The following is a 16,992-nucleotide window of genomic DNA, read 5'->3' as shown; positions in this document are numbered from 1 at the left end:
ATCAGCTACTTCTGTTCAACTCGTTTTTAAAGAGGATTATTTGTGGTAAATCTAATAGTCAAGGTAGTGTGCACAATTTATTTTATTCTCTGTACTTCAGTTTATCAAGTATTTGACAATCCACCTACTTTTGTAGGCAAGCAGTACTAAGGGTTTTCCAAAATATCTATATTGGAAAGATTTCCAAGAGTATGATCTGATTTAGAGTGTTGATTTTGACTTATACTTACTAAACAAATTTGAAATATACTCATATTCATTTTATGTCACAACAGCAACAACTACTTGAACTGAAATATTTGTTTGGGGGGAAATAATGCTTTAAATGTTATAGTCAAATAAATTCAAAACTTCATATGGAAATTATTTTTTGGGATAATGCTTTAAAAAAATTAATCACAATATAGCATGCACTTCCCTTGCATTGTTTAAGAAAAATACCAGACATTGGTCTAAACCACAGATGATCTAAACCACAGATGATCCTCCTTAAGGATGAATGATATGCCAAATATTATGTTAGTCCTATACATGTCCGGAATGTTTTGTTATTGGTTGTTATTTTTTTTTTTTGGAATTAATAAAAGAATTAAAAATTAAAAAAAAAAATACCAGACATTGAAAACTGACTATTCACTGATTTTGCCATATCCAAAGAACTGTGCACAATAAGCATGCCTATCTACTCATCTATAGCAAAATAATTTAATTATTGTCCATGAAAGTAATTATGGCACTTCATCAAATAAACTTCAAATAAAATTGGTGATTACACTATCTTTATCACTATGTGAGGAGACATATAAACAAGAATTTAAGCTTTGATTTGACCTTTACTGCCAATTATAATTTAATTTTATAGGGATTATTATATTATTTATTTATTTATTTATTCGAGATTTATATCCCGCCCTTCCCACGAATGGCTCAGGGCGGCTTCCAACAATTAATCAAACATAAAATTTAAACAATTTTAAGTATAAAAACAATTAAATATTTAAACAGTTAAAACCTTAAAAAACCAGTAACATTTCAATTTCCTATAGACAGATGGCTGGCCAGCTTCATCAAGTTGTCATCCTAGCTAGGTATAGGCTAGCCGGAAGAGGGTCGTCTTACAGGCCCTGCGGAACTGAGCCAAGTCCCGCAGGGCCCTCACCTCTTCCGGCAGCTGATTCCACCATACGGGGGCCATAACGGAGAAAGCCCTTTCTCTGGTGGCTTTCAAACGGGCTTCTTTTGGCCCGGGGATAGTGAGGAGATTTTGTGTTCCTGACCTCAGTGCTCTCTGGGGAACATATGGGGAGAGACAGTCCTTCAGGTAGGCAGGTCCCAGGCCATATAGGGCTTTAAAGGTAATAACCAGCACCTTGTACCGGACTCGGTATATCACTGGAAGCCAGTGCAGAGTCCGAAGACCCGGCCGAATGTGTCCCCATTTGTGGTCTGATCTCCCAAGGTATCAGTATACATGTATGCTCTCACACAATTCCTAGGGATAACTACCTGAAAAAAAGCATTAATTGCAACTCAGACAGACAAACTTGCCTAATATCATAGTGTCACTAATTACACAGTGCTGCTCTAAATTCATCTTAATGGTTCAACAACTAGGAACCTTAACGTAAGTTCAAAAATATTGTTTGGAAACCATCTGCTTCCTAATCTAATACTATGAGCAGAAGACTTAAGAAGTGCTTGAGATTTTGGTTACCACAGTTAGGAGAGCTGGATTATACATTGTATCAGTCAAATTGATGTTTCCACAGCCATTTTCCATCTCTTCAGTAATGCACACTAAATTGCACTGACCACACAATTTAGCACTGTCACCTTTTCGTGCCCCATAATGAAGGCTAATTATGTGGATTGAGGACGGAGAAATTTGTTACGTATTTATTAATTTAGTTTTGTTGCTACATGATAAGAACTCCTAGCAGGAGGGGAAAGAACAGGCTATGAAGGTGCAACTCTGGGTAATAATACCCCATTAACCTGTCTCTAAATTTATATCCCATACTAGATTCAAGGAAAGTAAACAGTACTGTAGCTTTTGAAATCAATGGAGCTTAAGTTAATTATAATGAACAGTAATGTGATTTGAACAGAACATAAGAATAATTCTCTCTTAGGGAATAATTCACTGTTCCCATATGGGAACATGCCATATGAAAGCACAGCAGATGGAAACTTCCAAAAGGCAGTTTAAAAACTGAAATGCTGCTTATCCACTGCAAACAACATATGAAAAAGCTCAATAAAAATTAACTTAGTATAAAAGATTTGTCTTAAGAGAAATTATACAAGGTAGAAAATTGTCTTTGAGACTGAAAGAACCACATCCAAAAATGCAAAACATTATTAGCTATTTAATGATGCTTCTGGTATCACTGGAGGATGCTGAGGCCATTATCCATACAAAACTAACTGGAGTTGTTCACCAAGCCTGAAGAACACAAAACATGGCAGACATTCAGTACAAGGACATACTAAATGAAATAATTTTGGTGTAATGTGAACTTAAACAACCATCTTTATCTCTGAAACATACACAGTGCCAATCTCATCCTCAATAAGCCTTAAAACCCAGGATCTGGAAAAATATTTCAATTTTTTACATCCAGCATCAAATTTTTAGATTCATCACTGACTCACCCTGTCTTAAATGACTGACCAAACATTCAGCGATGTCTTTCAAGTTCTATTCACTACATGGCAATTTAACTAGATTCCAGGGGGAAATGTTCAAATCACTGAATAGACTGCACATCCAAACCTTCAGTGTCATTTCAATTAACTTGTTCACATGGATGTTTTAAAATTTATCCTTAGTCTGACATAAGCTAGTTAGAAAGTCTGTATTTCATACTGAGAAGACAGGATTAACTTTGAAGTTAAGAGTGAAGCAGGTGAACAAAAATGATTTGTCATGTGAAAAAAGGCTGAAATGCATGGCAGAGAGAAACAAAACAGTACACACATTATCAGTAAATTACCCGATTTACCAGAGTACAACCAGCACCGCGAAAAGCCAATCTCCTCATAATGTCTGTTTAGGCAAGTAAAGAAACTGGGAAAAGGCAAATCCTTAATGCACCAATTCAGCAGTAGTATTAGTACAGCCAAAACTGAAAGAGAAGACAACAAATGAAAGGGGATGGGTGGGGAGGAGAACAGGATACAAACAGAAGATCAGGTAAATCAAGAATAATAGCTTTGGAAAGCCCTTACCATAAAACACAGGGAAAACAAGAACATGCATATTTAGGTTCAACATTTCAGATTCATAATAATTTGGGCATTGTTAAAATGCCAAAACAAAGAGTGCAGATCCTCCTCCTCCTAAAGTCAATGGAGCAGGACCACAGTCATAACAATCACATAAATTCTGATAACAAGCATAATACTATGGAATTCATTGTCTGATAGTACAAACACACAGAATAGCTCAAACAATTTTGTTACAGACCCTACTGATGGCTGTGTGAAGTATGCCAGTAAGAGTTCAGAGTTCTAAAGATTAGCAAAGTCTAGTAATTGTCCACATCATCAAGAAACAAACATTTATAGTTAGGGTTTGTAGAATCTTAAACATTTATAGTGTTTAAAATGGAAAATAAAAGGTAAATAATCATATCTGTTAAAAAGAAAACCATGTAAATTAACTAAACATACACATTTATGTGCTATATACTGTCAAGTCTCCTCCAACTTATGGTGACCCTCTGTATAAATGACCTCCAAAATGCCCTATCATTAACAGACTTGTTCAGCCTTGCAAACTGAAGGACATGGCTTCCTTTATCGAGTTAATACACCTCATTTGGGGTAATCTTCTTTTCCTATGACCTTCAACTTTTCCTAGCATTGTTATCTTGTCCAGTAAGTCTTGTCTTCTCACATAAATATACACCTACCACTAAGCAGACCTCGAGAGGAACACCATTTAATATGTTGACAGATCCAAGTGGGCAGCCATGTTGGTCTGAAGCAGTTGAACAAAGCAGGAGTCAATTTGCACCTGTAAGACTAACCAAGTTTTATTCAGAACGTAAGCTTTCGTGTGCTCTCTAAGCACACTTCATCAGACAAGGCGATCAGGTATTGTGAATAAAACTTGGTTGGTCTTAAAGGTGCACTTTACTCCTGCTTTGTTCAACCATTTAATATGAAATAAGGAGACACCAATTTGCTAACTACACCTCTACTTTTCTTCTATATCTGAGCCAGGAATGGCAATGGATTCCCACAACAACAAACTATTCTATGCTGCTGTAAATGGGATAAAGAAAAATACTTTGAAAGTGAATCCAAATGAACAAACCCAGAGCAGGTAATGGCTAAAGGGTTCACACAATCTGAGGATGGTGGATTTACTTGTCCTAAACTGAGCCCTATGCAGTCCCTTGGAGAGCTATATGCAGTATGAAGATGTTCCTGAATCTTACTCTTGAACTTATCAAAGGCAGCAGGATCTAGGAAAATATTTTAGCACCATTCCTGAATGAGACAACTATCATTTCCCTGTCAGCACCCATTCACACTAGTAAAGTTGACTGGATTGCTTTACACATGTGGCTTGTATTTAGAATACAGTGGCCTGTTTACCAACTAGAAGTGGCAGGAACAAAAATATCCTAGTCCCAGCTTCCAGGCTCAATTTAAGGTATTGGGCATTACCCCTGACATCACTAAACATTCTGAGCCCACTCAGCTCCTTCAGACCAAGCCCAGTTTTAAGCAACTATTTCCATGCAATAAGTGGCAGCTTTTGTCCCAATCTTTCTAGGATGTTGGCTGGCTGTGAAACTGATTTTATTTCAATAAAGTTACTGTTTTATTCCTTCAGGTTTTTAATATTTTTACTGTACATCCCTTTGGATACATTAATTAGTAAACCAACTAATGTATTTTTAGATAAATAAAACAGGAATGGACTTCTTGACATCATGGGAAAACTAGTAGTCAACGTTCATATAAACAGCAAAAGCTCACTCATTTATACATAGTCACCCTTGGTATAGTGGAGAATACATGAGAAGCTGTAACAGCCTCCCTCCTTGCAATGAAGCATAGTATCTGCACAGGTCTCAATAAATCAGTAGCTATTGATCATGTACATTTTCTATTAACTGAAAAATAACTATACTGGCACTCCTAGAAACAAAATGGCAACAAGATTTTAAATAAAGAAATTGCTCTTTAAACTTGGTTTTACAACAAACACTATTTTTAATCTCTGAAGGAATAACTTGTATCTCTGTCTTTATTAGGCATAATGGAGATAATTTCCTACTACAAAAAGCCGTTGATTAGTTAAACCATAAATTTGACAGTGGACTGTCACTTTTTATTTTTATTCAGCAACTATAATTTATATTATCATGAAGAAAGGTGATCAACAGTTCTACTACTGACAATTGATAGTTTCATAGGGACAAGATCTACCCCTTTCCAAAAAAGGGCAAGTTGAAAGCCCAGTTTTGTCAAAACATACCAATTTTGCAGTTTGTCTATATAAAAAATTTGAACGCTAGCACATGTCCAGAAATAAGATTAATTAAAAACAGTCCAAACATTAATAATGAATTTTCCCCATAAGAATCTGTTTTACAGATTTTCTACATTTTAATAAGAAATTGTGAAAATTAACACAAAAGACTTTATACCGCTACAAATGTATTTGTTAAAATGCCAGAAGCATTAAATCCTGCCTCATTTCATCTCGTTTGTCACTCTTTCAAAACACCCGGTATAACTCTCTCGGACAAGCACAGTCTTTCTGTCATTTTGGTTAGTAAAAAATTAAGATATGACCTAAAGGAAAATTGAAATGTCAGCGTAAATTATTACTAAAATTACTGAGTTAAGGAGTCTTTGTTTCTAAGCTTAACTCAAGAGAAGAAGGAAGAAGAAAAAAAACACTCATTGCTTCTGACAAGTGCAGTTGCCCCGTTCTGAACCACTGTGAAAAACATTCTACCACGAGGAAGTTTATGGTGCAGGCTGTTCAATGGTTTTGAAATGTTAGTTTTTCAAAACCACTTTTTAAAAGGGGGACAGAAAAGGCTGCACAACAATAAAGATGGGTAAGCCACAAGTGAGAAGAGGGGAGGGAGAAAAATCAACAGTACATAAAGAAATCTGAGGTTTGTAAAAGTATAACTTCAACGAGAAAGAGGGTTAGTGGGTCAGAAGCACTTCAGGGCATTGGACGACCAATCTTTTGGGTTAAGGGAAAAAGAGGCCGGTGAAGCAGGAGGACAGGGCAAGCTGCTTCCCCGGTAGGAATTAAGGCAAACAGTTCTGAGCTTTAGGGAAGGGACCCCCGCCCGTAGTTTCCGTGGCCACACAAAGGGAACCCGCCTCGGCCTCCTGCCTTCCCTTAAGCGCCGCTTCCCCCGCTCAGCCGAGCCAAGCCCGGCCCCTCACCTTACCCAGCCAGCCCCGCTGCTGCTGCTGATCCTCCGCCTCCTGCAGCCGCGGCCGCGCTCAGCCCCCGCCGCCGCCACCACTGCCCCCCGCGCTGTCGGCGTCGCCGCCACTGTTGCCGCTCACCTCGCCTGCTCACTAACAAGCAAGCCCGCCGCTGTCGCAAACGTGGCCCAGCCGCCAAGTGAGGCCGGGAGCGCGACAGCCCGGGCAAAAGGGAGGGGAGTGAGACGTGGGATGCTTTACGGCCGCGCCTCTGTTCGTGCCGAGGCTTCCTTTTTCCACGTGGAGAGTAAGAAGCTCCTGCGCGGGCGCCATGAAGCGACCGAGTAAGTAACATTTGCAGCCTTTAGACTGGGCACAGTAAGTGGCTTGGGGCGTTCCGCAGCCTCTTGGCTAGTCAGGTCCCCCTCCCCCCCCCAAAAAAAGGTGACTTGCGGGCCAGTTGATTCTCTGGAGGGGTGTGGGAATCCGAGTCGCCCGGTCTCCTCTTTGGAAGGGGGGGGGGGGTGCGGAAAGAAAGATTACTGTTTTTATGAGACGCGAAATGGAGAGGACCATTTAGGCCCTTAGAAGAAAGTATTTAATATTTCTTTATCTCACCGTTCTTCCAAGTAGCTCAGGGGGGCACGCGTTGTTTTTCGTTATATCATCAACCTTTTGAGTTAGGCGAGGCATAGGTGCCTGGCCTGCGGCTACCTAGCAAGCTTCAGGGCTGAGTGGAGATTTGAACCTGGCCCTCCCTAGTAACCACTGCTGTTCTGCTGCTGGGAGTACTGAGTTGTGCGATCTGATCTGCTTGTGGGCCAAGCACATGTTACCGCGTGTGTTCTGTTTAGAGCTTAGATTCTGCAGAATTCTTAAATAACAAAAAACCTTTTTCCCTGTTACCTTTAAGTGCACGGTTTTCTGTCTTCCAAGGTTATTTGTGTGTGTGTTTTCTGGCGTATTAGGCAGCCCTTTTCCTGTTGTCCCTTAACCTCTTACATCCTCTCCAGGCCTTTTCCCGTAATAGTCTCGCTCGTAAGTAACGTTTGAGGCCTCTTGCTCGAACTGTAACGCTTTGCTCGCTTGCGTTTAGTGCTAACAAGCACGAGGTGTTTAAGCTGACCGGTGATCACATTTTGGAATGCCCCCTTGTGTTTAGAAGCTCCCTGCAGATAACCAGCATTGTAAGAAAGAGGACTGAACCTTTTTGTTGTTGTTGTTTTTGAATTATTTCTATAGTGTTTTTAAAGCAGAGACTGAAGTGTGCGGTTTATTCTAACATTTTCGCATTGTGCCCCCTCATTCCTTATTATTTCTGTGAGTCCTTGTATAGAACAATGTTTCCCAACCTGTGGGGCCTTCTGACCCCAAAGTAGATTGTGAAGCCTGTGAAAGTGGATCCAAGGCGTTTGCATTTTTCAATTATTTGTGAATGTTTTTGTTTTCCAAGTAGGTTCCCATACCAAGTAAATTTGGGCTTTTGGGTCACCATACCAAAAAGGTAGAGAGCCTATAGGAAAACTTGGAAATTAAAACTCCTTAATGTAATAGGACTTGTTCTACTATTTAGAGCACAATAGCTAAATACTATTGAACGGTGTATGGAGTTAGTCTCATTTCTTGGAGCTGTGACAATTCTTATGCCTACTAGAGGACAATTTTATTTTTCTGTCTTAATATCTGGTAGAGTGAGCAGTCCACTAACTCCCCACTATTATTGGATGGATCTGAGGAGCAAAATGGTAGAGGGAGAAGTGTCCCTAGGCCAGGATTTAAGAATCTCAGGCAGTTATCAACCAATAATTTTTTTTGCTCTTGCTTCATTTGCACTTTTGTCTACTCTTACTTAGGAAGTAAAGCCCAGTGGATTCAGTGGGACACGCTTTTAAGTGAACATGGCTCCAATCCTAAACATATGTATGATATCTTATGTGCTTCTTTAGCCCCATACATATTCTCATGTGATCACTACTTTCTCTCCTTACCACTTTTTGTAGCAGCTTTATTATTTGAATTAACTATTTAGAAAAATCCTTGCAAACTACTGAAATGGGTTCTGCAACTAGGAGGAAGGACTGATATAATAGGTTCTGCTTCCCCTTCTGTTACCAAGCTATAGGAACCATAGCAGATTTTCCAGGGGCTACCTGGAAATAAGGGAGGGGATCTTTCTGCAGTGGTGTTGTAATATTTCATATTTAGTGAAGGATAGGTTGTGTCATTTAGTCTTCTTGATTGTGATTCTGTTGCAGTTTAAGCATTGTTGTTTCTATTCCAGAGTTGAAGAAAGCTAGTAAGCGCATGACCTGCCATAAACGCTATAAAATCCAGAAAAAGGTGAGTATCTTGTTTTGCAACTATGAAAAGAACTGGGTAGGACAAGGCTGTCAAACTCATTTGTAAGAAGGGCTGGATCTGACGTAAAGGGGCCAGGCCACACGTATTGTAAAATGTAATGCCAGGGAGTAGAGAGATAAACTGTATAAAGGATATAGAGAAATACAATCTATTCTTTCCTTAAAATACAAACATGCTTAAAACTGTTGCAATGTTTTGTTTAAAATAGAAAGGTGGGGGAATAGTGGGATTTGGCAATGCAATTTTAAAAATAGAAAATTAAAAAAAAGCACAAGGATCACAGCAGAAACTAAAAATATAAACCAAAAATAAAAAATGCTCTGGGCTTAGGAAAACTTGAAATGGCTGGGTATTGCAAGCTTCTCCCCCTGCCCCCAGGTCTCCTCCAATTGACAATGGCTCTTCAGTGTAATATCCCCCTTTGGCTGTGGGTTCCCAGGTTAGAGTACTCACTAGGCACCAGTTCATTCAGCAGAGGCATGCTGGATCAAAGCATCAACCCTTTATTTGCAAGGTCGCACAACTCCAGCAAGGAACAGCTTCTAACTGGCCATATAAACACTGAAAAGTGAAACTGAGTTCCACTCCATTAAAATACATTGCAGTATAGACAAAGCTGAAAGGAAAACATGGAATAGATTTTCCTTTAAGGCACAAAGACCTTTATTATTATTATTATTCCGCCCATTCCCCCATGGGGGCTCGTGGAAAGTTCATTAAGGCACAGAGACCTTAATGGAAAGTCCATTCTGCATTTTCGTTGAAGCTTTTGCAGCCCAGAATTGCTTCCTGCTTCAGCTTGCAAAGACAAGAAAGAAGGAGCTGGGAACTTCAGTCTTGGAGCTTCAAAATGTGAGGACAGGAGGGGAGAGTCAGGAGAAAAGAGCCTCATGGGCCTGATTGAAGCCCTAGGCAGGCTGGTTCTGGCCCACTGGCCAGACATTTGACATCCCTGGCTTAGGACCCTTGGAGGTGCCTGCATGCCGCCACCCCCAACCCGGTGTGTGTTTAGGACTGAAATGGAAAAAAATTGTTCAGCATTGCTGCTGTACCTGTTAGTTTCAGATGGAATTGATTTGAGAACTCAGTGCAGGAAGAAAGTGGTGGTTGTATTATCCTTCAACGCAATTAGGACAGAATTCTGCATGGGGATGTGGCTTAATTGCTGCCTCCTCTTTCAGTACCACCCCCATTTAAGGACATACATTAACGTCTTCATTTTTATTTTTGAACATAATTGATGAGATGGGAGTCTTAACAAGAGAGGTGGAAAGAAGGAGGTGGGAATCCAACAAGGGAGGTGGAAAGAAGGAATAAGGGAAGTGGATTTTATGGTGATTAGGGTTAAAATGGAAAAGGCAACTTGATGAAAGGAATTTTTTTTTTAAAGCTGGAATTGTGATAAACAAGGAATGGAGTTCTGGAGAGAGAAAAATGTGCTTAGAGAAAGGGGAAAAACATTTTAAAAGACATGGCTTCTTAGTGGCTAGAGATGTGAATCCTTTTTTCTTTCTGGTTTTAAATACTAAGTAAAGTCATTGGCATGTATCATGCCACTCTGCACAACAAAGTTTGATGCTTTCTGTTGGAGAAAGGGCCAATGTTCCCTCAAAGCTGCAGAGTCCTGTGAGCAAAAATTCTACTTTGTGAGTTACTGGCATTAAAGTTGTGAGCTACTGCATAAATTAGTGTGCTCTGGAATCATTTTCCTGAGCGAAGACAAAAATGTATGAGCTGGAGGCTAAAAATCTGTGAGCTAGCTCACGCTAACTCACCTTAGAAGGAACACTGCTCCTTACCCCAGAGGAATGTTTCAGACTCTGCTGTTTAGAGTGGTCTGATAAATGCTATAATTATTTGGTAATAAACTGATAAAGGTTTGGAGGGGAGGGTAGAAAGTAGAATGAAGTTGAGAAGGACCACAATTCCAAGAGCCTTTGGATTAGTGGCAACTTGAACTGAGCGTTCTAACTTGACAAGCTCAAAGAATTTGTCAAAGATGAGCGAGGCTTTCAGAACACCGATTGCATTTGTACCTAATTGTGTACTACAGCAGTGTTCTGTACCTGTTCCACTAGCAGCTAATGTCCCCATATATTTCAGCTCTGAAGGTCTTGTTTTCTTATATACATGTAATACAATGCTTTCTTATAAACAAGTAATAAAATGCAATGTACTGTGCTTTCTTGTATTAAAAAAATGCAATAAGACATTTTAGAACCTAAACACTGATAATACTGCAGTCTTTATGCAAGAAGAGCGCTTGATGAGAATCTGTGTAACAGCTTTTAAGATATTTGATAACAATGTACAACAATAATTTATTTACAGGTACGAGAGCACAATAGAAAACTCCGCAAGGAAGCAAAGAAACGTGGGCACAGAAAACCCAAGAAAGATATAGGAATTCCTAATGCAGCACCTTTTAAGGAGGACATTCTTCGGGAAGCTGAACAAAGGAAACAAAGGGTAAAGTAACTGATGTAATTGCCCATCATGATAGAATAGCTGGATGGATTGTTTGCTGTTAGAAGTCATGATAGTAGTTAAATCAGAAGTTATGGCAAACTTTAATTTCTTATAATTTTTAAATTAAGCAACCCAGTGATGTTTACAGTTAAGATTATAGTTCCAGTTCATTGTTCAGAAAATAAACCTGACTTAATTTGGACTTGACTTTGTGTCAGATTCTGTAACTGTATGAATGCAAATTTGTGTGAATAGGCTTGGATCCTATGACTCCCTTTCACTGAAATGGTTCCTAGTATCATAGAGTTGGAAGGGACCTCCATTGTCATCTAGTCAACCTACTACACAATGCAGGAAATTCACAAAAACGTCCCCCACACACACACTCAGTGACACCTGCTCCACACCCAGAAGATGGCAAACAAAAAAATCTTCCAGGATTCCTGGCCAAACTGACCTGGAGAAAATTGCTTCCAGATCCCAAATTGGCAATCAGCATTTCCCTGAGCATGTAAAAAAGGGCTATGAAAACTAAAGCACTGATGTAGCCTTTCCTGCCCTCCCTCTCGTGGTCTGCCTAAGTTCACAGAATCAGCATTGCTGTCAGAAGACTGAAAACCTCAAAAGTAGAGCAAACCACCTCCCAAGGAAGCCCAAAGAACCACTGTCAGAAAGTTCTTCCTAATGTTCAGCTGCGAATTCTTTTGGTTTAATTTCTAGTCTGACTTTGTGAGGCAACAGAAAACAATTCCACACCATCCTCTATAGGTCAGCCCTTCAAGTACTTGAAGATGGTGATTATATCATCTCTCATCATCTCCTCTCCAGGCTAAACATACCCAGCTTCTTAAATCTTTCATTGTAGGATTTGGTCTCCAGACCCTCACCATCTTCGTTGCCCTTCTCTGGACACGTTCCAGCTTGTCTGTATCCTTCTTAAATTGTGATGCCTAAAGCTGAACACAACACTCTAGGTGAGGTCTAACCAGCGCAGAGTAAAGTGATACTATCGCTTTGTGTGATACTTCTCTTGATGCAGCCCAAAATCACATTTGCCTTTTTAGCTACCGCTTCACACTAGTGGCTCATGTTCAGCATATGGTCCACTAAGACCCCTAGATCCTTTTCACGCAAACTACTGCCAAGACAAATTTCTTGGATCCTAGAATCATGCAGAACTTTATATTTATTCCTGTTAAAATTCCATTTTATTTGTTTTAGCCCAGTTTTCCAGACGGTACCTTTTCTGCAAAGAAATACTCTCTCTATTGGAGAATGGCTGTTGCTAATGTGGGAAGCATATTCTGATGGAGAAAAGTCTTTCTTTCTTGAATGAATAAATAAACCCTTTGTGTGGAGGAAGGGAGTCTTAGGATTCAGCCAGCATAGTGACAAAGAAAAGTAAGATGGAATTAAACATCCATTCAGATGGCCGCTTTGTACCAAGCTTTGTATTATGACATTTGTGCTAATGCTCATATTCTGTTGAGCTTTTCCCAGATTTTTCTTCATCATACTATTAAAACTGACAAGTACATATTGATAATGAAATTATGAATAATCATTTGTAAAATAGTTCCTTTGTGTATTAATTCCTAACATATGCTACCATTTCCCATCTCATACAACACATTGTGTTGGGCTAGGCCAGTGGTTCTGAATGAAGGCTGGGGTGGGGGTCTACAAAGCTTGGGAGAACATTCAGAACTTTGGGGGGCAAATGGGGGGGGCATTTGGAATTTTAGCTGTCCCCTTCTTCCCAGTGGCAGTGACTTCTGATAGCCAACAGAAGAGAGATAATAAAATCCCAGACCATAGATTTAACCTTCTAGGACCTTAAAAAGTTGCATGAATGGAACAGGTATAAAACTTAAAATGAAGAGTCAGCTGATAGCTATCAGGCACAAGGGTCTCATTGGCTGAGATCTGCCCGTTGTATATATGCATCAGAAATGTATAAATGTATAAAGTTGCTTTGTCATCACTGCTAGTTTTATGTCCTATTTTTTTTTTTAATCTGTGGCTTCCGGAGCATTTAACGATACTGATACGTACTTGATTGGGGGCAGTGGATCAAAGATTAGGAACCACTGGGTTAGTAGGCAGAGAGAGAGAGAGAGTAGATGACTCAGAGTTTACCAGAGAGATTTATGGCTTGAGTGGGGATTTCCAGGGTCTCCCCAATCCAAGTTGAATACAGTGATCTTTCTGAATAGAGGAGACCTTTCCTTGTTATCATTTTGTGTTTCTTGTGTGTATGTGAACAGCGTGAAGAACTGAGAAAACAACAAAAACTTGAACGACAAAAAGAACTGGAAAAGAAACGCAAACAAGAAGCTAATAAGGATGCCAGTAAAGAAGAACAATGTGAAAAGGTATATGTTCTTGGAAAAGCACTTTTAAGTTTAGCTTGAGAGGAATACACAAGGAAAACACACTGTTTGCTTGCAAAACCTATTGATTACCTTTGGGAAATGACATCTATAAACCACACGCCTGCCTGCCTTCCATGCTGGTTCAGCACCGGGCAGCCCAATCCTATCATACACAATGCCTGGCCATGCCGTAAGTCCGGTCCGCTCATCGAGTCCCTGAGGGGATTGGCACGCTCAGGCGGGGGGGGGGGGGGAGAGGCATAAGGCGGGCAGTTGCCATGGCAACCCCACTGGAGCGTTCGAGCATGGCAGACGCAGGAGGAGGGGAGGGCCAGCCCAGGCCCCCCGGATTGGCCAGGCACCCTGGCAGATGACAGTTGGGGGTGGGAAAAGGCAGCCCCAGAGAGGATGTTCGTTTTCCCCACTCTGCCAGAGACCTGAGCCAATCATGGCCAGATGGTCACCGTCAAGGGAGAGAAGTCCCACCAATGTGGCAAGGGAAAGGAGTGCCACTGGGCATGCACGCAAGAGAAACAGAAGCATGGTGTGCTGCTGTGGTGGGGGTGGGAAAGGAGAAGTGCGGAGCTGCAGGACTGGCCAGTCCCACGGCCCTGCCCACTGTCAGAGACTCATGCCAATGGCAAGCAGGTGAGAGAAGTCATGACCCTTCCCCCTTGCCATACACAGGCAGGGAAAACATAGGGCAGGAGTCTGCAATCAGGGAAACCAGGCAAAATGTGTGTCCAGGAAAGAGAAGACAGAGCTGCGGTATGTCCAAGTCCCACAGGGCAGCGCTGCCCAGCACGGACCCAGAGCCTTATTGCATCCCCCCCCTTGCAGGGAACCCTGCCCCCGTTGGCAGCAGGACACAGAGTGCAAGATGTCAACCAGGTACCCAGCGCATGCCCTCTCCCACACTCCCCTCTGTTCTGTGCAATGGGATGAGGGGGGGGGAAGAACCTTCAGGCTCCCCTATCCACTCTCTCACTATACTGGCTCATACTCGGCCCCTTCCCATGAAATGTGACGTTTCCTCGGGGAACCCAGTGACAGAGGGAACACTTCACACAGCACACTTGGGAGGGGGTGGGGCAGAGGGAATGTGCAGCAGACACCATGCACTCGAGACAAAGAGTGGCACATCTCAAGACTTTATTGGTCAGGGCCTGGGTGCAAGAGTTTCCTAGGAACACCTGGGACAGTCTTGCTGGGCGAGAGGGGCATGAGGCTTCACTCAGAGGAGGGTGGGAACAGCTGACAGAGAAGGGGGGGGAGGAAGCACCCCACACAGAAGCCTCTTGCATTCCCACCTGCAAAACAGATACAGAGATCAAGAGCACCCAAAGGGAGGTAGCTGCAGCATGCACATGTGTTGTGCTGAGGGAATCTCTTAAAGGGACAGTCCCTGACCCACCTCTCCACAGACATTGGAGCTGCCGGACCCCCCCCCCCCCCGCCAGGGGTGGGAATGAGGCAGAGAACAGACCGATGAGGAGGGCCTTCAGCAACATGCGGGGGCCGGGGCAAGCGTCCCTGCCTGTGCTTGCAGCGTGGGTCGAGTGCCGAAGACACTGTCACTGTGAACGAGGGGGGGAGAGGCGAGTTTGCAGCACACGCACTTACCCATCGGTGCGTAACCGGCTCTACACGCCAAGCTTTGGGCACCTGTTTGGGCTCGGAAATAAGAGGTTAGCCACAGAGGAGAGACCTCGTTCCCCTCCTCGCAAATCGCCCACCCTATACTGTCTAAACAAATTCCCTGTGCGGTGTCCATCACCAAAGTGCCCCCCCTTGCTCTAAGTCCATGGGGCAGAGAGCTCCCCGGCAGATCTCCGTGTTGGCCCTACCTAAAAGGTGTGTGCGGCAGGACTGGCAGCCTTTGTAGGAGAGGGGGGGCTCTGCTTGGGTGCTGGACTGGGGATTCGCCTCATCCTGAGCATGTGGGGATTGGTGTGCTGTTTAGTCAGCTCCCTGAGAGGTTCTGAGGCTGCGCTAGAAGCATCGGGAACCTTTGTTTTCGGGACACATGGGTGCCTATGGGATCTGCCACGATTTACCTTGCTGTAACTTTACGCCTCTCATGGGGCGTGTCTGGGCTGAGAGGTCTTAGGAAGCTGCCTAATGCTAGCCACACCCCTAGGCCTGGCTCTTGCTCACGGGCGTACCTTCCTGCACCCCAGTTGCGCTGCTGGCTAGGCGGGACAGCGCTCCGCCTGTGGTCTAGGACACACACTGTGGCGTGCGCAGACTGATGTAAGTCCCATCTGCAGCAGCGGGGAAGTGGTTAGAGTTACATACCTCCCATTCCTGCTGGTGAAGTGGTAAGTCTGCCTCCAAAGCACTTTCAGGCCCCCCCCTCCTAAGGATTGCTCTCTAAGTTTCCTAGCTAACCACTGTTTTCCCCATTGGTGGGGAGACTGGGCCTTATAGTGATCAGCTAGCAAGCCTTTCCATACCTTCCTGCTCTTTTTGTACCACATGATTTGATTAGATCAGCGTTGGGGAACGTCCATTTACAGCCCGCGAGATCATTTGGTCTGGCACCTTAGAGCCAGGAAATCCTGGCACCGGAGCAGTAGGCGGCAGAGTATGCCCCTTGTGCTGGGGGAGGGAACATCCGCCCATCTGCTGCACCATTCCGGGACCCCTCCTCAGCCCCAGTTTTTCATACATGACACACGGGGCTGCCTCCTCTTCCTCCTCAGGTAAGACCCACCTGGTGTCCACTTCCTGCTTGCCTGCCTACCTGTCACTGCTGCCGCCTCAGGGGCCCTTCCTCAGGAACAGGGGGGAGGGGGAAGACAATGAGGGGGATGCAAGAGATGGGGGAAAACGTGTCCTAATTTTCCTCCTCCATCCTAGATGAGAGGATGATTTTGCTCAGAGCCAGACTCTCTTCACGTCCCACCCCTACCCAGCTTGGCTGGACTTTGTCTCAGGTGGGACCCCAATTGTGTCCCCCCTCTTTTCTCCCCTGTTTAGCCTGCTCCACCCTCGTTCCCTCCCTGGCACCCGACCCCACCCTGGATGCTGCTGCTGCTCCTCAGCTGACTTGCCCACTTCCTTTTCCCCCTCTGCAGCGCAGTTGCCACCTCCCCCTCATTTTAGAGTTGGTCTAGCCTCGCCTTGTTTCAGCTCAGTTCAACCATCACCACCCGTTCTCCAAACTAAATTTTAAAAAAATCTTCCTTGGGTGCGACTTTGTGTACCTAGATGGAACCTGTCCTATGCCTTTCCTCCCCACTCCCCCCCTTGCACTTCAGGGCCGATTGGGAACATGAGGATGCCTGCTGGTGGAGCTTGCTGTCCGCTCACATGCAAGCACGGGCTCTTGTGTGGGTATCCTTATGGTTGGGGGGGATTATTAAAC

At 43.1% G+C, this 16,992-nt stretch overlaps 2 protein-coding genes across 14 annotated transcripts in view; one reads left to right on the top strand and one right to left on the bottom strand.

The window, feature by feature from the left end:
* Window positions 1–7,153, bottom strand: part of PBRM1 (polybromo 1) — a 61,052-nt gene extending 53,899 nt beyond the window's left edge. For 10 of the 13 annotated variants that reach the window (XM_060239937.1, XM_060239944.1, XM_060239947.1 and 7 more), the window contains exons 1-2: window positions 6,438–6,550; window positions 3,006–3,128 (exon numbers count right to left, since the gene is read on the bottom strand). In XM_060239937.1, the coding sequence (XP_060095920.1) occupies window positions 3,006–3,044 (39 nt within the window). In that variant the 5' untranslated portion in view covers window positions 3,045–3,128; window positions 6,438–6,550. Of the gene's footprint in view, window positions 1–3,005; window positions 3,129–6,437; window positions 6,573–7,035 lie in introns of those variants that run through there. The other 3 variants (XM_060239938.1, XM_060239946.1, XM_060239945.1) reach the window with 3 other exon arrangements.
* GNL3 (G protein nucleolar 3) overlaps window positions 6,573–16,992 on the top strand; it is a 25,232-nt gene continuing 14,812 nt past the window's right edge. The window contains exons 1-4 of the mRNA XM_060239958.1: window positions 6,573–6,761; window positions 8,699–8,757; window positions 11,110–11,247; window positions 13,515–13,622. Of these exons, the coding sequence (XP_060095941.1) occupies window positions 6,749–6,761; window positions 8,699–8,757; window positions 11,110–11,247; window positions 13,515–13,622 (318 nt within the window). The 5' untranslated portion in view covers window positions 6,573–6,748. The remainder of the gene's footprint in view (window positions 6,762–8,698; window positions 8,758–11,109; window positions 11,248–13,514; window positions 13,623–16,992) is intronic.

The sequence above is a fragment of the Heteronotia binoei genome, chromosome 5 (genome assembly GCF_032191835.1).
Source record: "Heteronotia binoei isolate CCM8104 ecotype False Entrance Well chromosome 5, APGP_CSIRO_Hbin_v1, whole genome shotgun sequence".
NCBI classification, from domain to species: domain Eukaryota; kingdom Metazoa; phylum Chordata; class Lepidosauria; order Squamata; family Gekkonidae; genus Heteronotia; species Heteronotia binoei.
This window is presented reverse-complemented; position numbering and strand designations above follow the sequence as displayed.